This window comes from Drosophila ficusphila, unplaced genomic scaffold (assembly GCF_018152265.1).
Source record: "Drosophila ficusphila isolate 14025-0441.05 unplaced genomic scaffold, ASM1815226v1 contig_791, whole genome shotgun sequence".
NCBI lineage: Eukaryota > Metazoa > Arthropoda > Insecta > Diptera > Drosophilidae > Drosophila > Drosophila ficusphila.
The window spans coordinates 21,381,960-21,407,328 of NW_025064737.1; the positions used below are offsets into that span (position 1 = coordinate 21,381,960).

At 46.6% G+C, this 25,369-nt stretch overlaps 7 protein-coding genes across 7 annotated transcripts in view; 6 read left to right on the forward strand and 1 right to left on the reverse strand.

Annotated features, from left to right (window-relative positions):
• Window positions 1–96: 96 nt before the first annotated feature.
• Window positions 97–1,001, forward strand: LOC108095914. Its single transcript, XM_017197242.1, has 2 exons — window positions 97–330; window positions 376–1,001. Exons 1-2 carry the CDS (start codon window positions 144–146, stop codon window positions 999–1,001), a joined length of 813 nt encoding a protein of 270 aa, XP_017052731.1. The 5' UTR covers window positions 97–143.
• Window positions 1,002–1,975: 974 nt separating this feature from the next.
• On the forward strand, window positions 1,976–3,047 carry LOC108095912 (glycine, alanine and asparagine-rich protein). Its single transcript, XM_017197240.2, has one exon. It carries the CDS (start codon window positions 2,038–2,040, stop codon window positions 2,950–2,952), a length of 915 nt encoding a protein of 304 aa, XP_017052729.1. The 5' UTR covers window positions 1,976–2,037; the 3' UTR covers window positions 2,953–3,047.
• Window positions 3,048–3,667: 620 nt separating this feature from the next.
• On the forward strand, window positions 3,668–4,755 carry LOC108095725. The gene is made up of 2 exons (XM_017196899.2): window positions 3,668–3,932; window positions 3,993–4,755. Exons 1-2 carry the CDS (start codon window positions 3,918–3,920, stop codon window positions 4,698–4,700), a joined length of 723 nt encoding a protein of 240 aa, XP_017052388.1. The 5' UTR covers window positions 3,668–3,917; the 3' UTR covers window positions 4,701–4,755.
• A 248-nt stretch (window positions 4,756–5,003) lies between these two features.
• On the forward strand, window positions 5,004–6,102 carry LOC108095653. The gene is made up of 2 exons (XM_017196818.1): window positions 5,004–5,084; window positions 5,140–6,102. The coding sequence occupies exons 1-2, from the start codon at window positions 5,040–5,042 to the stop codon at window positions 6,100–6,102; spliced, it is 1,008 nt and encodes a 335-aa protein (XP_017052307.1). The 5' UTR covers window positions 5,004–5,039.
• A 602-nt stretch (window positions 6,103–6,704) lies between these two features.
• Window positions 6,705–7,733, forward strand: LOC108095710. Its single transcript, XM_017196882.1, has 2 exons — window positions 6,705–6,947; window positions 7,003–7,733. The coding sequence occupies exons 1-2, from the start codon at window positions 6,843–6,845 to the stop codon at window positions 7,633–7,635; spliced, it is 738 nt and encodes a 245-aa protein (XP_017052371.1). The 5' UTR covers window positions 6,705–6,842; the 3' UTR covers window positions 7,636–7,733.
• A 2,420-nt stretch (window positions 7,734–10,153) lies between these two features.
• LOC108095683 lies at window positions 10,154–11,251 on the forward strand. The gene is made up of 2 exons (XM_017196852.1): window positions 10,154–10,254; window positions 10,319–11,251. Exons 1-2 carry the CDS (start codon window positions 10,240–10,242, stop codon window positions 11,111–11,113), a joined length of 810 nt encoding a protein of 269 aa, XP_017052341.1. The 5' UTR covers window positions 10,154–10,239; the 3' UTR covers window positions 11,114–11,251.
• Window positions 11,252–15,542: 4,291 nt separating this feature from the next.
• LOC108095925 overlaps window positions 15,543–25,369 on the reverse strand; it is a 37,930-nt gene continuing 28,103 nt past the window's right edge. The window contains exons 8-9 of the mRNA XM_017197259.2: window positions 21,792–22,186; window positions 15,543–19,745 (exon numbers count right to left, since the gene is read on the reverse strand). Coding sequence (XP_017052748.1) covers window positions 19,555–19,745; window positions 21,792–22,186 — 586 coding nt within the window. The 3' untranslated portion in view covers window positions 15,543–19,554. The remainder of the gene's footprint in view (window positions 19,746–21,791; window positions 22,187–25,369) is intronic.

Consider the following 25,369-nt stretch of genomic DNA (forward strand, 5'->3'; position numbering starts at 1 on the left):
GCGGGGTGGTTCTAGTTGGTTTTGGACCGTAATTAGACCACTTTATGCAGAGCGTTTTGCATGACGGTGGAATTCATCTGCATAAAAGCCAAAGAACCATCTCGCAACGACATCAAATCCCGCAACCACCTCACTCACTCAACATGCGTCAGTTCTCCGTGCTCCTTTGCCTGAGCCTCGCCGTTTTGGCCAGCGCCGACAAACTGGGCTACAACTACCAGCCAGTGGCCCACTCTGCATCGGGCCTGAGCTTCCAGCCCTCTGGTTCCGCCAGCAACGAAGCTCCCGCCTTCTCGGCTGCTCCCAGTGAATCTTTCTCGACCGGACCTAGTGGATCCTTTGCCGCCGGTCCATCTTCCTTCGCCGCTGGCCCAGCACCCATTGCCGATTCCTTCGAGGGAGCCCAGTCCGCCGCTGCCCCCAACTACGCTGCTCCTCAGGCCGAGCTCCAGAAGGAGTTCTTCACCTACACCGCCGACGAGGGTGACTTCTACGACCCAGCTGCCTCCGAACAGGTCCAGAACTCCGTGAACAAGGGACTCCGCGTTGTGTTCATCAAGGGACCCGAGAACAAGGGACTCGAGAATGCCGCCCTGGCTCTGGCCAAGCAGGCTGCCCAGCAGGAGACCGCCATCTACGTCCTCAACAAGCAGGCTGACATCGGAGACCTGGCCAACAAGCTGAACTCCATCCGCAACAACAACAACAACAAGCCCGAGGTTCACTTCGTGAAGTACAGGACTCCCGAGGATGCTGCCAATGCCCAGCGTGCCATCCAGGGTCAGTACGACCAGCTGGGAGGATCCTCCCAGGCCCAAGACGGCGGAGTGGCCTCCACCCTGAACTTCGCCTCCCAGCCCGCTCCCGTCCAGGCTGCCAGCAACCCGGCGCCCAGCCAGATCCTGCCGGAGGCCACCGCCCCCATCTCCTCGTACGTGCCACCAGCCACGCCCGGAAGCTCCTACCTGCCCGCCAACATTCTGCGCCGCCTGCGGTTCTAGGTTCTAAGTTCTAGGTTCTGGGATCCAGTTCCAGGGCTTTGTTACTTTAGAAATTCCTCTGTTATTGTTGAGATTTTAAGACGAAATAAATTTGTTTGCTAATGTAAATTGTCGAACGGCTTGCGGATCTTCTTGGCCAACATTCCTAGACACATTATCGGCTTGAATTGGATTTCCGAGCTTCGGAATTTTCGCATACGTCGGCTGGTAAACGTAAACGGTAAACGGGTTCGAGCCGCATTGAATTATGAGTCCGGCGGACAAGCTGTTTGTGAAAATTGCAAATGAGCGGAAACCTAAGATGTTTTCTCTGCCGGCGTCATGTTTAAACTGGTGCGTGATAATCCGGTGTATAACATATGGCTTATCGGCTACTTGGTTGCCCAAACCCACGCGATTTGCGGTCCGAAATTGAGTTGGCTCCGCTTGACAAATTGCACGAGACTTCGGACGACAGACGACAATGCCCGAAATCCATTGGGCCGGGCAATTTAAAATTATTAAGCTGGGAAATTAGCCCAAAAGCATTGGGGCCCAGCAGAGTCTTACTTTCAATCATCCCCGGCCCGATTTGCATAACAAAATGGGCGAACAAAAGAATGCGGCTACTGCATAGTCGGACAATTTGGAGCTGCTGCCGCCGCCCAGCCCTTTTGTCGACTGATTTGCATAAAAATTTTGTTTGTCCATAAGCTGCAAGTTCATCAAATTTTAATCAACGCCGCCGCCAACGCCGCAGCTTCTGCTTCTTGTTTTTTTTTTCTTGGCCTAGACCAAAGCCCAAAGCCCCGAGCTTCAAGTCCGAAGCCCAAAGCCAAGTGGAAAAAGAAAAACAGAAAAACAGGTTAGGCAATGCGCAGACAATGCGAACCTTATCGCGATCTCCAGCACGCTGTCACACGCCTGTTCTGATTGACGCCCGCCCGTGTCGGCCAGGCCATATAAATGCCCCAACGGCTCAGGTCGACATCATTCTGACTTCCGACTCCGGAGCTCTAAGTAGAACAGCAAAAGTCAACCAGCAGCAAGCAGCAAGATGCGCGCCTTCGTCGTCCTGTGCCTCGTGGCCCTCGCCTCCGCCGACAAGCTCGGCTACAACTACAAGCCGGTGGGCCACTCCAGCTCCGGCCTGTCCTTCGCTCCTGGCAGCGGCTCCGTGGGTCTCGGCGGAGGCAGCGGATCCCTCAGCCTGGGAGGCGGCAGTGGCTCCCTGGGACTGGGAGGCAGCAGCGGATCCTTGAGCCTGGGAGGCGGCAGCAACTTCGGCAGCCTGGACAGCGGTCTCGGCGGTGGTTCCCTCGGTCTGGGATCCTCTGGACTGGGATCCTCCGGTCTGGGCTCCTCCGGTCTGGGCTCCTCCGGTCTGGGATCTGTTGGTCTGGGATCCTCCGGTCTGGGATCCTCTGGTCTCAGTGCCCCCGTCTCCTACAACGCCCCCGCTCCCGCTGCTGAGCTCGAGAAGGAGTTCTTCACCTTCACCGCCAACGAGGAGGACTTCGATCAGCCCCAGGAACTCGAGCGCGTTGCCAGCTCCGTGAACAAGGGACTTCGTGTTGTCTTCATCAAGGGACCCGAGAACCGTGGCCTGGAGAACGCCGCCCTGGCTCTGGCCAAGCAGGCTGCCCAGCAGGAGACCGCCATCTATGTCCTCAACAAGCAGGCTGACATTGGAGAGCTCGCCCAGAAGCTGAACGCCATCCGCAGCAACTCGAACAACAAGCCCGAGGTGCACTTCGTCAAGTACAGGACTCCCGAGGATGCTGCCAACGCCCAGCGCGCCATCCAGTCGCAGTACGACCAGCTGGGAGGATCCTCCCAGGCTCATGATGGTGGTGTTGCCTCCGCCCTGAACTTCGCCTCCGCAGGACCCGTGCGCCAGGCTCAGGCCCAGATCCCCGAGAACTCCTACCTGCCCTCGTCGGTGCTGAGTCGTCTGCGTTACCGCCACTAGGAAGTGCCATAGCTCGCAGCTACTCCCCTTGTTGACTTTTGTGTTATCTATTGATTTGTCGAACGAACCCTCAAATACAATTCTTTTTACATCTATCTCTTAGCTGTTTCTATCCTGGTGGCTGTGGGAACTGGGCCAGGCATAAAGTTGTCAGTGTCAAAATGGAGATTTGCTTCGATGGTTTATGGTGGAGCCACTCACTTTGGGGCGAGTGAGAAATTGCACAGCTCGGCGTTTATTACATTCCCCGAGTGGCCATAAAAATTCCGATGCGATGGCGCCAAATCGAATACAAGTGGAAATCAATAAAAATTTACATGTTTTGGGATGCTGGCAAAACAATCGACGAACATTTTTTTATCATAATTAAAATGTTAATCTGCGTGAAGTAAAAGGTTAGACAAACTATTAGCGCTCAAATTTATGGCAACTGCAAGACGGAACCAAGACGGCATACATAATGTATGAGTGATAACAGAGTGGCCGGATGAATGGCCAATAACAAAGAGCCAAAGTGGTCAACGACAGCTCTTTTCAAGAGCACCCACTACGCCCGATTAGCATAAGCAGAAGACTCGCCGGAGTTTGTTTAGAAAAATCATAAAAAATTATGCTCGCCAGCAAATGATACAGCAGAAAATAGACACCGAAAGAAAACATTCAAACTTCAGAGATAACGACGGCAAAAATTGGTTAAACAAGCGTTGACAAAAAAAAAAAAGCGAATGGGAATTGGCCAAAGTGGAGATTGGCTGATGAAGGAGCGTTGGGCGAATTGCTCGGAACGAGGTGCAAAAATCAAAGACAGCCAATTAAAAAACCAAATGATGCCGAAAAAAACAAAGAAAACTGGAGTTGCAATCTGCAGTGATTTCGCATAAAAGTCGTGGGCGTCGTGGAGTTGGACATACTTGCCTTCGATTCAGCAATCCGAGCGGAGTTACCCACCTACACACCAAACCAAGATGCGCGTCCTTATTGTGAGTATTCATCAGAGGAAAGGATCTGGGATTGTCACCTCTAACTGTTCCTCTTTCCAGGCTCTGTGCCTTGTTGCTGCTGTCAGCGCCAGGAGTGGCTACAACTACCAGCCAGCTGCCTCGGCTCCTGCCACATCCTTCGCTCCTTCCGGACCGAGCTACTCCGCCCCGGTGGCTGCCATCCAGGATGCCCCTGCTGAGTCCTATGCCCCCGCTCCTGCCGTCGAAGCTGCTCCCTCTGCCGTGGCCACCAACTACGCTGCTCCCCAGGCTGAGCTCCAGAAGGAGTTCTTCACCTACACCGCCGACGAGCAGGACTTCAACGAACCCGCCGCCTCCGAGCAGGTTTCCGGCTCCCTGAACAAGGCTCTCCGTGTGATCTTCATCAAGGGACCCGAGAACACCGGCCTGGAGAACGCCGCCGTCGCCCTGGCCAAGCAGGCCGGACAGCAGGAGACCGCCATCTATGTCCTGAACAAGCAGGCTGACATCGGCGATCTGAGCAACAAGTTGAACGCCATCCGCAACAACAACAACAACAAGCCTGAGGTTCACTTCGTCAAGTACCGCACCAACCAGGACGCCATCAACGCCCAGCAGGCCATCCAGTCGCAGTACGACCAGCTCGGTGGATCCTCGACCATCCAGAACGGAGGCGTGGCTCCCGTCCTGAACTTCGCCTCTCAGCCAGCTCCTCAGCACGTAGCTGCTCCTTCTGCTCCTGGCAGCTCCTACCTGCCCGCCTCCGTCCTGCGATTCCGCCAATAAGCTAGCAGTAATGTGACCTCAATTCGAACTTAAACTGACCTCAAACTGACCCAGACTGACCCATGACCCATCAACGATTCCTACGCACTCCGCTGCGATCCATGTTGCCTAGTTCGTAAATCTTTCGAATTTCGAGATGTCTCCACAATAAAATATTGTTAATATAAAACTTTTGTAATCTTTTTGGGGGAATCGCGAATTTTGTAACCCGAATTGCGGTCGACATTGAACTATATACCGTATATGGCGGGTGGTTGTCCCGATTTGGTTGCTGTTAGTCGACCACTTTCGAGGGCAGGAAATTATAAAATGCTTTGACCGCTTGCGATCGTCGGACAAATGTTTTTTGCTCTTCGCAGTGGTTATATCATGCTGGGAATAGTGGTAAGTTAACCTTTAATTTTGCAAATCTGGCATTCGCTAATAAAGTTTGTCCTAGTTTTTAGCTTTGTTGGCTGTCAGTTCTGCGGAATTGGGTTACCAGTACCAGCAGAACAGCTATGGAGAAGGAGCTGTGAATAGCTATGGAAACGAAGTTCCCGCGGGTGAGGAAAGGTATCCCGCGCAGGCTGGGAATCACTACCAGGAAAATGCGGAATTCCACAAGCATTTCTATGCCTTCGAGGCTCCCTACGATTCCGTGGAGGAAGCTGACTTAGTGGAGAACAAGCTGGCATCGCTTTCGCAGAAAAACCTCCAGGTGGTGTTTATTAAGGCTCCCGAAAACAAGGCAGTGGTGGGCGCCCTTAACGCCTTGGCCAAGCAAACCAGCGAGGATAAGACGGCCATTTACGTGCTCAACAAGCAGACGGATGCCAACGAACTGGCAAGCGAAATTGGCGCCTTGAAGGCGCACCACAAACACAAGCCGCAGGTTCATTTTGTTAAATACAGGACGGAGGCGGAAGCGGCTCAAGCTCAGCAGTACATTCAGGCGCAGTACGGCGGAGGTCCTTCGGTGGCCCAACCTTCACAGGCATCCTCCTTGGGCTACTATCCGGAGCAGCGGCCGCAGTACGAGCAGGACACTCGTCCTGGCGAGTATCCAGCTCCCCAATCTACCTATCTCCCCCCAGCTCAGCAATCTTCATATCAGCCACAATCTGGTTACTTGCCGCCCTTGCCCAGTTACTCCTCGATTTCAGAGGGCTACAATGCGGCTGGAGCTTCGGCTGGAGCCTCTTCCATTGGCCAAATCGATCTGCCACCTGTTCCTGAGGCTCAACAGGATCTGTCGGCCAGCTACAACAGTGCCAACGTGGACTTCCGATCTGCCAGATCGAGGCGCTATGATTTCCTGGCCAACGAACGACACAGGGGCAGTCGAATGGTATTTCCCACGGAAGTGCGATCCTCAAAATCGTACCTCACTTCGAAGCCAGGTAAACGCCTGAGGCTTTAGAGGCCTACCACCTAATTAAGACATAAAATTAGTGCCATAAGACTGCCCCAACGGGTGACTAGTTGTAGCTGCAAATAAAGCCCAAGATACATCAATGAATGGCCAGCTGTGTGCTTCTGTGTTTCTTCTACTCAGCCAGATCTTAGCCGGAGTTGTTAATTTCGGTAAGCAGCTTATCGCAGATGCGAGCCTAGGCCAAAGAAGAGCCGAGCAAAAAATCAAAATGACGTGTAAATTAACAAATCAGTAGCCATAAAAAGTCGGCCGTAAAAATACCTGGCGAGTGAAAGTAGAGCTGCGGAGGTGTAATCCGCAGGGGCCAAAGCCAAAAGAGTCAAAACAAATGGCTTTGGCTATGACAGGCGACAACAATAGGGCCACGATGGCATATGAAAATATTTTATAACTAATTCAAATTGGGAGCTCATTTGTAAATTTTATGCGAATTAAATTCAAGTTCATACCGGGCTCGGGTCAAACGCACAACCACACTTCTGCGTACGGATTTGGCTTTTGTCATGGGGTCTTGCAAGCCCAGAAATTTGCATTTCAAAATTGAACGACATTAACATGGATAATCGGAGCAGGCGAACACACAAAACCATAGCAAACGTTTGCAGAAATCTTTTATAGAAAAACAAATGCGAAGAAGCGAAATAAAATAAAATCATAACGAGATACGCGGCGGCCGAGAAGTCAGCTCACTTTCGGACATCTATTTGTTTGTGTCGTATATAAGGATGGTTTTGTTGCTGGGACTGGATTATAACCGTGCGGCGCTTCGAGCGGTAAAAATGGCCAAAAGTCAGCTGGCGCGGAATATCACAGTCATGCACTCCTTGACGGTAAGCTTATGGCAGGAAAGTGCTTTTATCTCTAGATTAACAGATTTTCTCGCAGTTTCTCTGCATGTTTTTAGGCTTTACTCATGGTTCGGGTAATGTCTACTTGCCAGCTGGAAATGAACTGGCAACGGGCGGTAAACTGGCCACAGAGTACTTCACCTATGCAGCTCCACCAGAAGATGATCAGACTGTTCCATTACAATCAGCCAGGCAATTGGCCCAGGTGCTTTCTCCTCCACAACAAGTGGTTTTCATCCGCACTCCCGAGACGAATCTCTTCACACTGACGGCCAAACAACTGGCGGTCAATAATCCGCTGGACATCTTTGTGCTCCATCGCCAGGCGGATGCAGATGCTCTGGCCAAACAACAAGCTGCCATTCAGCAGCAGGCAACTGAAAAACCATCAGTGCACTTTGTGAAATACAGAACTCCAGCGGATGTAACCAGAGCTTTAAGTGCTCTGAGAAGCAACTACGATCGGCTGCCGGGAAATAGTATAAACCATGCGGTAGAAAAAGCGGAAGTTATCCATCTAAATCCCCAGCCAACTGAACCACCTGTGATCTTCAAAATCCGTCCAAAAGATAGCACTGAATACGAGACTCACGAACAAGCCAGCGAATTGGAAACCGCAAAGTTGCAAGCGCTTTTCCGGGAATATCTGCCACCGGGAAAACGTCGATAGTCAACCTTCAAATTCGAGGCTAGTGCCAAAGACTGCTTAATGGTAAATTAAATTAAAATACGTAGTAAAAATCATTCAAAGTGTCCATTCACATCTTATTCATAAATAAATTCACTAGTGTTGTGGAAACTTTTTGGTTATTTATTGCGCCACTGAAAAATAAAACGGAATATGCTTTTGGGAATAATTTATCACGCCGGCTGATATTATTTGAATAATTTTTAATTGTATTCAGTTCCTCGTTCAGCAATCAAAAGAAGCAGTTCAAATTGGAGTAATTAATTGGCAGTTTCAATTTCAAAGATACTGTTGAAATAATCCTGCGCTATTATTAACACAGCTTAATAAAGCAAATACGCAAAAAATTAGCTGGGCTCATAAATAACTCAAAGTACTTGGAATGTTGAGTACTTGCAAACAAAATTAATTTAAATTTCAATCAAAAAACATTTAGTTGTTATGGCGCGGCTGGAGAGCTGGTCGATGGAGGTTGTTTATCTATAGCTTGCTATTATGAATAATTAATTACTCGGCCTAAGAGCGTAACATTTTACTTTTGAGTTTTTAGCCCACACTTTGTGTATTATCTTCAAAGTATCTCTTAGATAAACATTAAGGTGTTGCTAACCGAGTCCCGTTCCAGCAAATGTTTTCTTAAGCAAATGTCGCCGTCGCCCTTGTCGCTGAAAAACTTTTTAATGAGCTACACGCGGAGTATCCTCCCTCCTCCCGCAGGACGACTCTCCTGCCAGGACTTTACGACAGGCTCTACTTTAAGAATGTTTCAACAAAATTACGCCACTACGCAGACATCAAGGAGCAGAAGGAGGAAGCTGAGGAACGGGAACAGGGGACACCGTGGCTGACATCATTTCGCTTTGCAAATTGTTTTAGTGTCAAAGGTCAAACACACACTTATGCCTCTACTGCCACTGCCAGTGCCAGTGCCAGTGCCAGCTCCAGTGCCATATGACACGCCGGAGTGCAGCCGTAAAAAGGCTCCCGCCAGTGCAAATCTGTTGAGCAAGTTTTAGTTTAAGCATTTTAGAGCAACACGAGATCCTGGGTTTCACAGGACGAGAGTCGCTCGTTAGCGGTGCCTGCCAAAAACTTTGCCAGTCACGTCAAAGCTGCCGCTCTCACTTTCGGCCCTCCTCCAACCTCCGCACTTCACCCTCGACCCTCCGCCCCTTTGCCACGCCCCTCCCCTCTCGATTTACCTCACTCCGCCCATCTGGTGTCTTTTTTATTTCGCGGTATCCCCACTAAGTTGCATGGCGCCAAGCGCTTTAATCCTGCTCCTCGCCAAAGGCTGCTCATGACTTGCTGCAATTTCGGGACAGGTGTGCCCAAGGTCCAAGTCTCGGATTCCATCCAGCAGCTGCCAAGTTTGCGTGTCTTCCAATCTTTTCTTCGTTTTCGGGGCTCTTGGCTTGTTTGGCTTGCCATCTCCAAATTAGGCGCAGTTTGGCGCTGCTTTTGCTTTTGTTGGCCCCCCAACTTTGCCAAGACTTTCGCTGTGCAGCGGGCCCAGCAGCTAATAGCCAGCATGAGTGGCCAAATTCTGGGAGGGAGTCATCTTTGAGGCTTACGCTAGGAAATGTGCCCTACTTTTCGTAGGAGAAGAAATATTTCCACCGGATATTGTTTATATTAACTAGGTTAAAGAAATAAACGTATTATAACTTAAGGCTTTTGAAATCATTTTCATTCAAACTATAATACTTTAATCTATTTACCAAGACAACAAACTGCGTATTAGACTGCTCAATTGTAGATTAAAGAATTGCCAAAGTACATTTTAATTATGCCTTTCTCTCACATATTTCTTTGGAAACCAGCGACCCACACAGCTGTTATTCCCAATTTAAATTCTTATTTTGCCTTGGCCATCAAACGATGCCGAAAAAGTTTAAATTAGTTAAAGAACTTCATTAACGGAACCGTCGAAAAAGATTGACGTTGGCGACCCTTGCCGCCGTGAAAAGCGCGAGCTTGTGGAAAATTATGAAAATTATAATTACCGGCTTAAGCTGGCCAACCCGGAGCATCGAGTGGCAACTGGCGACTGGTGACCGCCGACCGCCAGATATTATCAACAAAGCCAGTAGCTGTTTATTCCCCGAGCGTTTCAACACAGTGGCTGCCGTTTTGGCCACTCCATTGGCATTATCCAGTCCGCATTTTTTATGGGCTGTCGCGGCCAACACAAATCAATTAAATAATGTGGCAGCAGCATTCGCAATCGTAGTCCCTGATAGGCCATGCATATTTATAACCACCGTAGAGTGCATTTAAATCAGAGCCAAGACAAACGATCGCTGGGGAGCGATAGGCCTAGGTCGGGGAATACGGAATACGCTTGCATATTTAAACGATGGGGCATTTTAATGACGATCGAATAGCATCGAAATCAAATCAACAGCGCTGCGATGGCAAGGTCGTTCCTAAACAGTGGATCTCTCTCTTTTGGATTAAGATTGGGGCTTTTTCGTGGGAGGGGTGAGTGCAGTGCCTTGTTTTGGACTATAAAAGACCGAATTGGTTGAAATTTCAGTATTAGTTTCACCTATCAGCTCCAATTGTACACAGCTACCTGTCATCATGCGCGCCTTTATCGTAAGTCTTTTGGGGATTTGGCTTTGCTTCGAGTGGCATCTTTATTTATGTCCAAATCTTTTAGCTCCTCTGCCTGTTCGCTGCCAGCTGCAGTGCCGATAAGCTGGGCTACAACTACCAGCCGGTGGCCCATGCCGATGAGGCTCTGTCCTTCTTGCCAGGAGCTGCTCAAGGTGGCCAGGTGATTGGCGAGCTGCCGCAGCAGCAGTTGTTGCAGCCCGTGCAGAGCGGCGAGGCGGTGCTCTCCCAGCCCATCGATGCTCCCGTTTTGGCCCCCGCTCCGGCTCCAGTTGCTCCCCAGATTGCTCCCTTGGTCGAGGAGTTCCAGAAGGAGTTCTACAGCTACGCCGCCCCCGAGGAGCAGTTCGATGACGGAGCCAACAACCAGCAGATCGCCAGCTCGCTGAAGAAGAACCTCCGCGTGGTCTTCATCCGTGCGCCCGAGAACAGGGGCTTCGAGCAGGCCGCCCTCCAGTTGGCCAAGCAGTCCGCCCAGCAGGAGACCGCCATCTACGTGCTGACCAAGCAGTCCGACGTGAGCAACCTGGCCAAGCAGCTGAATGCCCTGAAGACCAGCTCGGTCAACAAGCCGGAGGTGCACTTCGTCAAGTACCGCACTCCCGAGGATGCCGCCAATGCCCAGCTGGCCATCCAGAACCAGTACAACCAGCTGCCCGGAGTGTCCCGCATTTCCAACGAGGGCAGTGCGCCAGTCCTGAACTTCGCCTCTCCCGCTGCCCAGGCTGCCCCAGTCCAGGCCAGCTCTGCCCCAGCCCCCAGCTCGGAGTACCTGCCCGCCAATGTGGTCGCTGGCCAGGATTACCTGCCACCCACTCTGCGCCGCTTCCGCCTCAAGTAAACCCACTCGAGTGGAAGTCGTCCAACGGTAACGTTTCCTAAACAATCGCATCGAAAACAACCGCCCACTCCCATCACGTGCAATTTAACTAGCCATTAAGTATCCATGTAGAGGAATAAAATTTGCTTTGCTGACAAATTCCCGATGTGAACTGGAAAACTCATTTGCAGCCTAATTGCAGGATTCGGCCAATTCTACGCTGCGCAACCGAACCTTTCCGTTGTGCGGCATTCGTTTGCCGGGCAAATCCCGACATTGGCTTTGTCGTCTGCCTGCTGCCTGCTGCCTGCGCACTCGTGCGTTGTCCTTTCACATAAAATCCCAGAAATAATAGCCTGGATAAAGCGGCTGGCATGTCATAAAGTCCAGCAACAAGTTGAGCCACCCACACGCCGCCCACTCATATTGCCTCGAGGGGAAGTGGAGGCGAACCCACACACTCGAGGGATACCCAGCATATGCACAACGCTTTTATCCCATCCGCCATTTGTAATTGGAGTTATTAGAATCGAAATGAAGTGGTTGCACAATGGCCCGGTCCGGGCCCGTTTCGAGTTCCCGTCCACTCTTTGTGAGCCTGCCTAGAATGAGTGTCGCTTAGTGATGGGAAACTGGGTTAGCTGCCGGGCATAATCCACAAAAAATTCATAGCTGTGAGGCAAGAAATTTAACAGGTTTAGCTATGTTCAGAAAAACAATGTGAGAAAATTGCATGGAATTTTAAACGACCTACTTAAAGGTATAACTTAATTAATATTCTCAAAATTATTAGCTACTGCAATTTCATACTTTGTGTTAAGTTATTGTTGTAAAATTGACTAAACCAGCATATTGCTAACAATCCAAGCTGGTTGACAGGCGAAACCACCTTGATTTCTCACATCACTAGTGGTTATTACTGCGAGACCTCTGCTAGTTGCGGTCTGTATAAGTGGCAACGTCCTGTTGCAGGTGAAAGCTGCCTCCAGTCTGTGTCCTGGCCCTGATCTGTGTCCTGCCAGCTGACGACACTCATTGAGTATGATTGTGTATCCTTTTTGCGGGTGTGAGCAGATGTGTGCTTTGATGGCTTCCTGCTTCCGTGCAAGGCAAACTCATCATGCGAAATGGTAGCACACATGGCCCGAAACCACCGGGTCGACATGAACTATGCCGAGGATTTGGTGTGCTGTTGAGTGGAGTCCTTAAATTTCACTTAGACGTAACATAAGCCCGATATAAACGCAACTCAACGGTGCATGTATTCATGGCCATCAGGATGTGTGTGTGTTCCTGTTTTCGAGTGTGTGGTGGGTGTCTATGTGTGTGTGTTCATGAGTGCGTTTGAGCCCTGCAGGAATCGCACGCTTATCAGCAGTCGAGTGCAAACTGAATCCGTTGCCCTTTCTTCTGTGAGCCACAGTGGCGAATCGCTAAAGCGTAACGACAGCGACAATATGCTACGATGGCTTAAGGGCACGGGTATGGGCTAAAGGGACTGCGGGGGGAATGGCAATTTGGGCCACCATAAACGCTGTTAGCTTGTCTGCCATTTGCCGTCTGACTGCGCGCAGACTGCTGCCTGTAATTAAGGTGATATGCAGCAGCAGCCAGCCGACCGAATCGACGACGAGGCTGCCAAGTGCGTGTCCTGTGCGTGTGGGCCAGCTCATCTGCGAGTGTGGGTGCGAAGGCTCCGGGGTGAGCGAGTGTGTGTGCGTGTGTATGTGTGTTAATGAGCAGCCCGCTGTGCGCACAAAATAAATTATTAAAACGACATTCACGGCACTCTCAAGGGTCGCCGGTGCAAAGCTCTCCTTTTGACGCCCAGAGATATCTGCGTTTTTTTTTTCCCCCTCCACAAAGCTAAAAGCTGAAAGGCTTTGGCAGGACGAAGGGAAGACACCCTTCAGAGGACCCACAAAGGGGAATTTATAATATGCATGCATTTATAACATTTGTGTTGGCTTAACGGCGGAAATTTGTTCAACTACATTTAAAGTTTTCAACTTGTACTCTTGAGTGGTTTAAATTACTGACAGAAATAAATGAACGAATTGGCTAGAGTACATTAAGAGAATTGTGATAGTTTCATGTAAAAAGTTGAACTGAAGTCTTGAGGGTATTTAATAACTTTCAAAAAAGAAAGAAATTTAGTTTTAGTTAAGCTTAAATTAAGTCAAGATATACTATTCATTTATTATAAGGTCATGTCCGTTTGAAACGAAAGTTCCTGCGAGACAAAAACCCTCTAACTTACAAGCCATGTTCAAAAACAAGCTTACCTTATTTTAAGAGTATGGTAATGCATTAATGACAGAGTTGAGTCAACAAGTTCAAGGCTCCGAAAGTGGCGAGCAAGTTGCGTATACGCCCCGGTGACTTACAGGCAGCGAGGATGCGTAAAAACGTAGTGTGCTTTTAGGCTTGGCTGTTTTCACTGAAGTGCTTCAAAAGCTTCTTCAGCGGACCCCTTTTCTGGGCCAGATTAAAACCATTTTTTTTTTGCTAGAGCCAAGGGAAAAGCAAATTAAAATCGTTGCTTTTATGGAAACATTTGCGAATACAACGCCGCTTTCAATCTCGTCGGCTGACAGCTGCGGTGGGCAAAAAACTCAGCAACTCGCCGCCGAATCGCAGGCAAACAATGCAACAGCCCTTAACACACATACACACACACACTCTCCTTTATCCTGATATAATTCGCTGCGCGAAACTTCTGGCGATGCTGGCAGAATCGGGGCATTTGCTTTCGGTCCCACGGGTTAACCAATATTTCTTTTCAATTTCCGGTGGGAAAGTTTCGCTGTACAACTAAATATTTTGACATTTGTCCGCATGCAGGCGGCAACTTTGTTCGGCAAGCACAAATTGAAATGTGCTCGAGACAGTTCTGCCGACTTCATTGTTTTTGCCCAAAGCGAGGACTACAAAGTTGCCCGCTTTTGTTAATTTGGCAAGCGCACCACTCGTCCATGCAGGTGGCAATGGGCCTGGGCCAAAATGCGAGTCGACGGCTCGGTGGGGCCACACCCAAGTGCACTTGCAGTTGGCAGTTGTACGCCATGTTGTCGCTGTCAAAAAGTTTTACTTCGCCTGTCGCTGCTGCTGCTTTTGCTGTTACTGTTACTGCTGCTATTGCTATTGCCACTGCTGCTGCTGCTGCGGCGGTTGCTGCGGAATAGTTTGGATTTGTTGCGAAAAACTGTTTATTGGTGTTTCCCGGGAGCTCACGGGCCCGGCCACTCTATGAAAATTGAGTTATTTGGTCGGCATCGGCATCGTTCCCCCGGCTGTTTGCACACAAGCCGGCGAACGCTTTACTTGGCTGTCGAAACTTGGCACACACGCTGCGAGTTTTGGCTCATTAACCGGGCCACTCTCCGCACTGCTCGACTGCTGCATATTAATTAGTCGACTTTTGGGCGCTGCCATGTATAATTAAGCAGCGAACGAGCCTCTTAACAAACCACATCCTGTCTGACTCCTTCACTTGCCATGGCCATGCCTCATTAGCGACAAAAGCAGCAGCAACAGCAGAGGCAGAGGCAACAGCAACAGCAAAAGGAAAAGCAAAAGCAAAGGCAGTATCAGGAGCAGGAGTATCATGCCAGTCCTGCTAATTTAATATTTATACCTTAATCAAGGAGGAGGGAGTTCGTAAACCCTTTTGATGGCTACACAGAGACACAGAGAAAATCTGTTGATTCGTCGATCGGACAGATTGGTCCGGCCTAACGATGTCCCAGGCGTTAATTGCTCATTTCCATGCAATGTTGTCGTTTCCCCCAACTGTCCTGTGTATCCTGGATATCCTGACTGCCTGTCACACAAATTCGCAATCGATAGCTCGCATCTGTCACCAGACACACATCCATCCATGCCCCTTCGATGTGAACAGGGCTTTGATTCCGTAATGAGGCAGCCCGACTCGTTGCACCTTTTGCGGTGTCCTGGGACGGACGAAGACGCAGGCAGGACGAAGAAATAGTCGGACATTGTGTCTTGGGGCTTTGTTCGCCGGATCAGTTTTAGGGCCGAGATGCCCTTGACTCGCCATTTGGTCGGTAGTTTATCCTTTCGTTGATTATTGCAGGCCATTTGCACCCGCTCCCCCCTGCAATTTGGTTGGGACTTCTGACCTTATGTGTCCTTTGCCTGGGCTCCTTCAATTTCCCTGCACATTTAAAAGGATTAAAAGGATATTCGTCAAACGGAAAGTTACGCAAGTTTGTTTAACGCACTTGTGGGCTCCTCGGCCGCAAAATCCTGTCGCTCGTCCCTCCCGAAAATCCCATCTTATCCTCCCCTTTTGTGTGGCTGCCACTTCGTTGTGTTTTTCTACATTTGCCATTTTTTTGGTTCTTGGTTTTTGGGTTCTTTGTTTGCTCGGCCTCCTCTGAGGGGCGTGTGCTCCTTAACTGGTCCTTGAATGAAACGCTTTTGGCCCTTTGTTTTCAACATTTATTTTTTAGTTCGTTCTCTTTACCACAAATATTCGTATTTCTGTATGTATATTTAATATGCTGTATATCCCTTTCAGTGTAGTAGATTGGCCAAGCAGTAGGCGCCATAATTTGGGTTGAGTTGTAATCGTAATTGTTGTTCTTCGTTTGTTAATTTACACTTTAAACTTTACACTTAATTCTCTCTGCTGCTCAGCTCGACAGTGTACATTATAATATTCGTGGCTTAGTTTAATAATGGTACACATATCCCACACTTATTTCGCGTTTGACTTGCATAGGTTGCAATTTTTACAATTGTATCGCTCGCTTGGTATGTCTGTATCTATAAATAAATATTTACGTTACGTTTATCGGGTTCAATTTGTGTGGGTTTATCCAATATTCAGTTAATAATAGTAGCCTCAATAACGCTATTTTATCTAGACAATTTCTTAGACCGTAAAACATTTTATACAATACAAATCAGGGAAATTCAAATTAGACTGAAGTCAATATCAAATATTTTACACACAAATCCACTGTGTTAATATGTGCGTGCGATTATGTTTATGTTCGATAAACAATGGGAACCAAAAAAGTTAAAGCTTTTTGTGGTGTAAGTGTTCAAAATTAATAAACATGTCTCTTCTCTATAAATATATCTTTTATACACCTTTTACGGGTTTTCTTTATGTTTTCTTGTATACATAATTTCAATATATATTTTGTATAATTTCATGTTTTTGTTCAATACGCAATGATATGTGTGATTGGAAGATTTTGATGTGAGAGAAATGATAAAGGTTGCCGCACGGCAGATTTCCGGACAAAACGCATTTGTCTAGTAATCCGACATCGTAATACTTTCGACTTATCAAAATACAACATTTAAATATAATGTTTGTGTTTGTGCGCACGGTATATCATGCGATCCCATTCCATTATAATGCCATTTCTTTGCCACCATGAATACAAATCTCAGTTTGTTTAACACCCATTCAATATTCATTTTTTGTCGGTTGGAGGAGCCTCGATAGACAATTATAAATAAACGGCATTAATACCATATGCTAAGCATGAAAAATGTTAATTGGCTTCCGACCTGAGAGGTTGGGCTCTCGTCTTGGGATCCGAAAATGTTACAACATTTATGATATGTTTTGCGAATTGCTGCGACACTTAATGTACTCTTATCTGATCTATATAAATACCATCCCTTTTGTGTTTCATTTCCACTGGACACCTATATAGAGTTTTTACACAGATACACAGATTTATATGCTCGATAGAGAGTGCATGGTGCATAATTAGCAACACAACTGGGCTAAGTGACTCCAGGTCTTTGGCCAATTATGCACATTCATGCAGATTTATGCTGACACAACAGACGACAGAATTGTAGACAACACGCAGTTTGCATATTTATACAGACAAATAGAGGAGAAGAGGGTGTATGACATCCAGGGGGATTTTCAGGGAAAACTGTGAATGTTTAGGTGAGTGAGATGCGTCGAGGGATTTGCACTTTTCATAGATTGGTGGGAAACATTTACTAGTACGAGTGATTCACAAACGCATAACTAACTGGGAAAGAGTCCCCATAATAATTCACATAAATCAAATTATTCAAAATGGAAAAATGGTGGAAATTAGCATACGATAATCATAACATCTCTTAAACTATAAAGTCCATAGATCGAAATTAAAACAGGAATAAATTATCGTATAACTTTAAAGCATTTTCATTTTTTTGTGTAAAAGTGTTAATATCTTTTTTCCTTTGTTTTTCATTTTTTATTTAGTTCTTAGTGTATGCAATCAGTAAATTTGCATGCTCACCTATTCGTAATGTATAATTTATAAATGTAATCAATTTTTTTCTGTTAATAATAGACAGCGTAGCATAGGAAGACGTCAATACCTGCATAAGACATTTTAGCCATATTTTCATACATAATATGAACTTTGTTTTCATTTATTTATACGTGATGTCACCGTTATCATAATTAAGTATATTTCTTTTATAAAAAATGGTTGTAGTTCGTTCAAGCATTATCCGGTTGGTATACTCATTAGCTTTAACTGGCTAACAAATTACGTGTACTCACAATGAGGACAACCCTTGGAAAATTGTAATTGTTATCTGTTAATTGTTAATGGTTCGCCTCAACTGGGTTCGCTTGTTCAAACTGTAGGAGAACATCGCAGGCTTAGTTGTATTACTAAATTTATGTTTGGTTTTGCATTTCGCCGTCGAGTAGAAGTCAAAAATAGAAGCCTAATTACACACATTACAGACGCTCATTTTTAATATTTGTTTTAGAGAGTATAGACTAGTCCACTAATTGCTTTACATATATTTACTTTGCCGGGTTGTCCGTGGTTGCTATCGTTTTGCTTTACATAGTTACATTGTTATGCTACGTGTTTAAAATGGTTCTTTAGCCATAGACACTTAAAGCGCGCTTGAAAGTAATCCTCCTAAATACACACAAAATGCATCCGTACTTAGTTTTAAGCACTCCTTAACGGTCCCAAAAAATAAAATAAAAAACCATAACGAAAACAATTAATCGCAACGGCAAATATTTTCCTAACTACACACTAAACGTTCCATTGCAACTATAACCATTTACACACAACGAACCGAAAATAAAGGGTCCAAATGAAAACAAATGAGTAAGCGTCGTAATGTAAAGCGGAGTCCGGAGTTCGGAGTCCGGAGTCCGGAGTTTAAGGTCGGGGGTAACCCATTACGGCCCCATCCCTCCGGCGATGACCCTTTCCCATTTTCGGGGTCACCACGCGCCGCAGACTGCGTCCTTTTCGACGCCTTTTCCTTGGGTTCTGCGTGCTATTTTTCGCTCCGCCTTCCTTTGTTTTCTTTTGGTTTTCTCAAAATGTTTTCAACACTGATTGTTTCTGTAAGCTTCTTGGTTTAACTGTCTAATTATTTTACATTTAAACGTTTTATTTCCAGGGGTACGTTCGTACGAATACGGGTTCGGGGATTCAGGGGTACGGAGTACGGTACTCGTATTTAACTTCTTGCTGCTGCTGCTGCTGCTGGCGCTTAAATTCAATTGCCCTAATCTTAGCCTACCCTCTGTTAGCCACATCCCTATCCTCGACTAGCCCAAGCGCTACAATACCGTAAAAAATATGTTTCCTTTGAGTGTGTTTGTGTTTTTGTTATTCGTTTTTGTTTGCTACTGCACGTTGATCATGCATTTTAGGTACTAGCTTCGTAGCGACTGCTTTGAAACGCCTAAAAACTTAGCCCCAATCAATTCTGGCTGTTTGGATTTGGATTTCGTTGGGACGGGCCTTGGCCCAAACTTCTGACAAGGCCAGCAAAAGGAAAGTCTGTGGGCGGAGCACCACGGCCTTGGCGCACTGACCTTGGAGAGAGCGCAAAAAGCTGGTTTCTTTGTTCTTTGTTCTGAGTTGCAGTCGCCCCTCCCGAAACTTATGTTCAATTAGCTATACAAAATTCTCTTTGCACTACAAAAAATGGCCGCTGGCCGGACTGAAAAACATTCGCACAGTTCCCGTCCGACTGCAACTTAATTACAAACATTTCTCTTTGGCTTTGCGGCCACACAAAAAAAAGAAAATCCACGCCCGCTTTCCTCGGTCATCTGCAGTTATTTACAAGTAAACTATTTAAATTAGCCGACCAAGGCGAGCACAAATGCTAAAAATGTTCTCTAAGTCCATTGTTCTGTTCGTTTTTTTTTTTTGTTTGCTCTGCCCTTTTTGAGCTGCACTAATTTAGCTGCTCGATTGAGCTTATGCCGGGGAAACAGATTAAAAATTTGGTGTACAATTTACAAAAATTCAACTTGGTTTTTCCGATGCTGCGGCTCGTGCTGCTGCTTTTGTCCTTGATGGGATGGTGATGATGTGGTTGCCCTTGATTTCGCTTTAACTATACCTTCTGTGCGAGTATGTCGGTGGTCTTCTCCTCTCCTCTTCTCTCCAGCGTGTCCCGGTTGATTGTCCTGCTCCCCTTTAATAGCTGAGGGGCAGGAGGACGAGCAGCAGAAGCTGCGCCAGCGACCACATGTGCGTCACCACTGCGCCGTGAGTCCTTCGTCCTGCGGAGGTTTCGTTGCCGTGCCCGTTTCCATTGCCCAGCGCCGCCATTCCGATGCTCGGCGGGGCTGTTGACGTGGAGGAGGCCTGTTGTCGATCGACCTCAACTGGAAATAGCAAAGAAAAAAAAACATTTCCTTTAGTATGAGATTAACAATGCATAGATTTGTTGAAGGGGAAAGCAATCTGCTGTTATTTGTGAACAGAAATATCTGAGAAATACGAAAGGTCAAGCGGATACAATTAATAGTTTTCTACAATCAATACGGAAATGAATATTATTCATTCAATATTTATCTTTAAAACCGCAATTTTCATTATATTCGAATCTACTTAAGCTCCTTATAAATACCCCAAAGCAGTCAAAACTAATTGAACAAACACAGTGGCATTAGAATCAAAAATAACATTGACAAAACAAGAGGTCAAGGATGGAGCGGGAAAATCAATTTTGAAAGCAAAGTTTCCATTGGTAGATGAATAATTCAGAGCTGTGATAAGTCCCGCAAGTTATCTAGCCAAAAATGGTTTACCGCCGAGAACGAGGCACGAAACCGCAGAGAAAAGGTCGCCACGTTGATCTGGCCAAAAGTGGCAGAAGTCCTCGACGCTAAAAAGTTTTCGCATAAGCAAACTGATGGCAGCCCCTCAGGGCGGCATAAGAAACAATTACAGAGCGGAGCATTCTCGGCTGCGAAGTGGCCCAAATAAATGACGCACTTCACGCAACATAAATAACACGCATACGCCCCTTGGTTCAAGTGACAGTTGGCAGCCACTCGGCCGGCAAAGAGGTCGAAAGACAGCGAAAGTGCCGGCGGCCAAGGGAAAGGAAGTCGGCCAACGACCATCGTGAGTCATGGGCCTGGTAATGTGTAAATTATTTCGTACAATTCAGGACAATTTACAACAGCGGCTCAACGACTTGGCTGGGACGTTAGTGTTAACAACCGGCTCGTAGGCAAACAAAGCCGGCAAATACATATATAAATTAACCTTTGTTTGGCCTGCTCTCCACTCTCCAAGTAAATGGAAATTAAACGTAGACAAAACGGCCAACACATGACACCCCCTTTTTAGGCAAACAAATCCAAGGACGAAATACCCAATCTGCCAGCTGAGACAAAGGCACCGATGGCTTTTGTTTAAAATTCTTCGTTCGTTTTGGTTCTCTGACAGTCGGCCAAATAACAATGCCTGCGCGCACATTATCATACTAATTTATTTTGTGAAAACTCATCCGTGATTCTATCTTCCATTTCATAATTTCGTGGCGCGGAGGACCTTTTGATGAGCTCACTGGTCGTAATTTAAGGCGCGTATATGTCCCGAAACAAATATTTACCCTGCATAGCATTACACGGCATAAAATAAATAAAGTGTATATGCACACAAATGTACGAACACAATGTAGTCTGTAGATTTATGCAAATCATGCGTGTGGGTGAAAAAAAAAAACATATTAAATTCGGGAATCGTTGATCTTTTTTATTAGGTAAATTACCCTTTTTATACCCTTGCAGAAGGTATTTACATTTCAGTCAGAAATTTGCAAGTTTGGGATTCTCTGTTTTCCAAAACTATACTTTGTTTGGCTGTAAGTTAAGTCGAAAACCCCAGTTTATTTTAGCAATATCTGGATAAGTACTCTTCCAAATGTGGAATGGAATACATCGTTGAATTCGTTATAAAATTTTAAATCGGATGATATTCACACCTAAAAATGTTAAAATTTTGAAATTTTTCGCAAAAAATGATGATATTACCCCCTTACCAAAAATGCGAAAATTGTCCAAAAATCATTTCTTTGTTCATCGTCTAAAAAGTTATAGGGCTCGTTAACTTTGGTCATAAGGTGCTCAAAACAGTGTTTGGTTTCGCTGTAAATCATTTTTTGACTTGGTTACAACCGAAAAACCACTAAAAAAATATAGTGATTTTTACCAAAATTGGCAACTAATCAATTACATTTCCGCTCGCTGAAGCTAGCTTCCTTTCTTGGTTTTATTTATTTTTCCAATCATTATCTAATTAAATTCAAATATCGTTAAAGTGTGAAATTACTCTTTGTTTCCTTTTTTACTCATCAAATAATTATATCAGTTTCATTTAATTTTAAACTTACATAAGATTTTAAACATTTTTTAACTCACCTTTCACTGAGTACGTCTTGTAGTCCGCGTACTGCTCGCCCTGGCCAACTGTCGCCGGAATGGTGGACAGACAGGTGATCTCCATGCGGCTGTTGCTGCCCACGTGCTCCTCGGTGAGCTCGATGTTCAGCTGGCTGATGCTGAACATGCCCTTCTCCTGCTGGGCGGCGGTGACGGCGGCCGCCGCTGCCGCTACTCCGCTGCCGCCGCCGGGATGCGAGAGCGGTCGCTGGTAGCCGGCGGCCAGCTGGTTCATGGGTCCGGCGTTGGAGGGGATGCCCAGCTCCTTGTTCATGTTGGGGGCCTGCGGACCGAAGCCGCCGCTGTTCAGGGTGCTCCGGATGATGCCCAGGGCGTTCTCGTTTATGTGACGCCGGTACTTGCGGTTGCTGTTCCTGCAATAAAAAGCGGACACGATTGAGTGTCGGGAGTCTGGGTTTAATGTGCCTGCGCCCGGCAATTTGCGCGCAAATAAAATCGTAAATATTTGCATTTTATGATTGATGTGTGCAAACGTGAAAAGCAAAATAAAAGCCCGGGAGAGCAAAAGTGGTCGAGATGGGGGGGCTTCCACATGCCGGGCACGCACATCTGATTCCCGTACAATAGCGTACGAATGGATACGACGTAGCTGTCTTCATTCCCACCGAAGCCCCTGAGTAATTGATAACCGAACAACAAACTTCACAGCCGTGAATGGAAAAGAGGGACCCTGGATGGCGACAGAAGGCTCGTTCGGATTTGGCCAAAAAATTCAGAGATTATTGGGCTTCTGCGTAAGACTTTTCCTGCCTTTCTGCTGATTGGCAAGGCTTTCTAATGGTTCGCCTGCATTACGGCCTGATTAGTTTGCATTATTCAGCCGTATCGCACATTGTGAGTCTAATTAGCTTTTACGACTTTGCTTCATATTTGATAAGAAGCCTGAACGGCATACAAATGAACCCATACAGTTGGCTCTGCGGAAAAGCGGTCTTGTGGCTTTAGGGCTTCCACATCCCGTCCCCTGTAATTACTCGGGGCTTGTTCATGTGTGGCGACATGTTGCTTTATTACAAATTCAAAATGACAGCGAAATTACCTGAACATTCTCCCTGAAACACACTCACACACACCCGCAGACTCTCGAGCAAATAATGTCGAGGCCATAAAGTTTAATGCTGGCAAACCAATTGTCAGCTGTGTTAGTTTACGGTCCCCATATCCTCGAATGTTGTATCGAAATCTGTGGCAAAATCGTTCTTGAATGCGAGAGAATGGCGTTCACATCCGTCTCATTTAAACAATTATTCAATTTGCATAGCAGTCGTCCTTGCTTTGCTGGCAGCTTGCCTGCTTATGCAAATTGGGAAGTAAATGCCATAGAATTTTAGCAGAATTGTATTTAAATAATATTTGACTTAAAGTGCAGCGAGTCTGAGACGAAGGATACGGATGCCGCAGGAACTCGTACAGATAAAGCAAGGTGTCAGCAAAAAGTTGGCATTCTATGGAAGTGTTTGCCTCTCTTTCAATCTCCTCCGATGTGAACGAGTTTATATGTGTGTTTCTGTACACCCAGACTCCTCTGTGCGACTAGAGCACTTGGCAACTGTAGGGAAAATGGACAAATTCCATGCAAATTGGGAGGACACAAAACGACATCTGGATGCGCTTGCAATGCCTCATGATGGTAGCGAAAATCCGAAAAGTTATGAAAATATTAGGGCTGTTGAGCGCGAAATGATTTGATTTACATTTTTTTAGAGCAAGGTTTTTGGGTATAACATGGAATCAGTGCACAAAAAAGTTTTGGAAATAATATCTTTGAAGAAGGAAGTGTAAGATATGAGACAGCAGCTCCACCATGTTCATATTTTTTGTTGTTTGCTACATGAACTGGTGGCTTTCGCACGCATGAAGGGCAACAATTGGCCATGGGAAGCTCTGCCGGAGAACTTTAACAATATCGAGTGGCAGTGAGGCAGCAAAAGACTGTCTGCTCGGAGCATGGGTAGTAAGCCAACTAAGCCAGCAGAGCAAACAAATGCGGAGCAGGACTCGGAGCAAATGCACAACATCCGCATAAGCCTTCGACAGCTCCAGATCTGATGGCCCAGCGGGCTGATGACAGCAGCTGGAGCCCCGGCATCATCAACAGAGCCACTTGCCCCGCTTCTGCTGCTGATGTTGCTGCTGCAGTTGTCTTAATAAAATTCCTTGTGCAGCGTACTTTTCGCAGGAAACGCTGCCACCGGTGGAGAAAAGCGGGCAGCAGGAGGAGGAATCACAGGGCAAAACAGCTCGAGACAACAGCATCAGCACCCGTGGCAGGAAGCTTGAGTTCTAAACATAACAAACTTGCCGAGCAATTCAAATCAGACGGAAATGCGGGCCCCGGTGTTCGGTCCTGCTCCTTTTTGTCCTCCTTCCCTTGAATGGTATATGTATGTGTGTGTGGAAGTTATGAAACTGCTGTCTGGCATGACACTTTAAATTCCGCTTTGCCCCCGAAAGAAACTACGGGATTATAGTATCTTAACTCGCCGTTGACATGCGAATCCGCCTTCTGGGTTTCTCGGCAGGCCCAAGGCGATAATTTGAGAAATGCGCCTAATTAATTGATAAGTCATGTAGCTTCGTTCTGTTCTGTTCTCTGCTCTCTGTCTTGGAATATTTATGTGTCTCTGGGCCACAGAAACCGCAGTCTAATTTCGTTCACCAACGCTGGCAAACAAGCTAAGGGCTACAAAACCTATTAGCAATTTATGATAGACACAGCAGTCCAGAACAGAATCGGAAACAGTGCTGCTAAGTGCCTAACTTCCCGTCAAATATAGCCATGTTTCAGTTAATAATTAATGGAGTAACTTTGGCTAAAGCATAAATTCTTATGAAAGTTTGTGGTAAGCTTCTTTGTAAACTCCACAAATTAACACGAACATTTTAGCGCTTTAAAAGTCGTCGCATAAGCCGTAATCTACAACAATATAAGATAATTTCAGATTTCTTCCATCAAAATCAAATTTTGCATCCTCCTCATGAATAACTGGCAGCACTGAGTGGAGAAGAACATCAAGATTTCCAATCCAGACGAGAGCATTTGGTTGCCATCAGCCCACTTAGCTGAAAACAAGCAAAGCAACTTAAGTGGGCGCAAGGGCTACGTGCAAAACCATGAATTTCTTATGCCGCCATGCACAAAAAGAGGTCTTGAAATCGGAAACCGGAACTTGGGTGAGCCACAACTTGCCAACAACAGGCGAGCAAACAACAACAACAACTACAGCTACAACAACAATGGCAAAGAAACCAAACAGATTACCAGCAAAAGTTTTGGCTAGGTTAACTTTCCAATGCCGAAGCTCTTGGCCGAAATCAAATCCAGGGCCGGGAGCAAAAAGCCAGGCCAGCATAGGAACTTCCCCGCTTCGATCCCGAAAATTACATAGCGCAACGCATGCAAATGCTGTTGCCAAGTAATTGGCCGGGGCCAGCTAATTTGTATTAACTATTCAGGGGTGTAAAGTGTTCCGTCATCGGCAGCGATGTCGACCTAACAAGTGTCTAACTTACGGCTCAAATGCGCGCGCGCACAA

What these genes read in the sequence shown, in the direction of transcription:
- LOC108095914 (XM_017197242.1), top strand. Translation starts at nt 144, where the DNA reads ATGCGTCAGTTCTCCGTGCTCCTTTGCCTGAGCCTCGCCGTTTTGGCC. An exon ending in ATCTTTCTCGACCGGACCTA is followed by an intron (nt 331 to 375) that starts GTGGATCCTTTG and finishes CCGCTGGCCCAG; the next exon opens with CACCCATTGCCGATTCCTTC.
- LOC108095912 (XM_017197240.2), top strand. Translation starts at nt 2,038, where the DNA reads ATGCGCGCCTTCGTCGTCCTGTGCCTCGTGGCCCTCGCCTCCGCCGAC.
- LOC108095653 (XM_017196818.1), top strand. Translation starts at nt 5,040, where the DNA reads ATGTTTTTTGCTCTTCGCAGTGGTTATATCATGCTGGGAATAGTG. An exon ending in ATATCATGCTGGGAATAGTG is followed by an intron (nt 5,085 to 5,139) that starts GTAAGTTAACCT and finishes AGTTTGTCCTAG; the next exon opens with TTTTTAGCTTTGTTGGCTGT.
- LOC108095710 (XM_017196882.1), top strand. Translation starts at nt 6,843, where the DNA reads ATGGTTTTGTTGCTGGGACTGGATTATAACCGTGCGGCGCTTCGAGCG. An exon ending in CAGTCATGCACTCCTTGACG is followed by an intron (nt 6,948 to 7,002) that starts GTAAGCTTATGG and finishes ATTTTCTCGCAG; the next exon opens with TTTCTCTGCATGTTTTTAGG.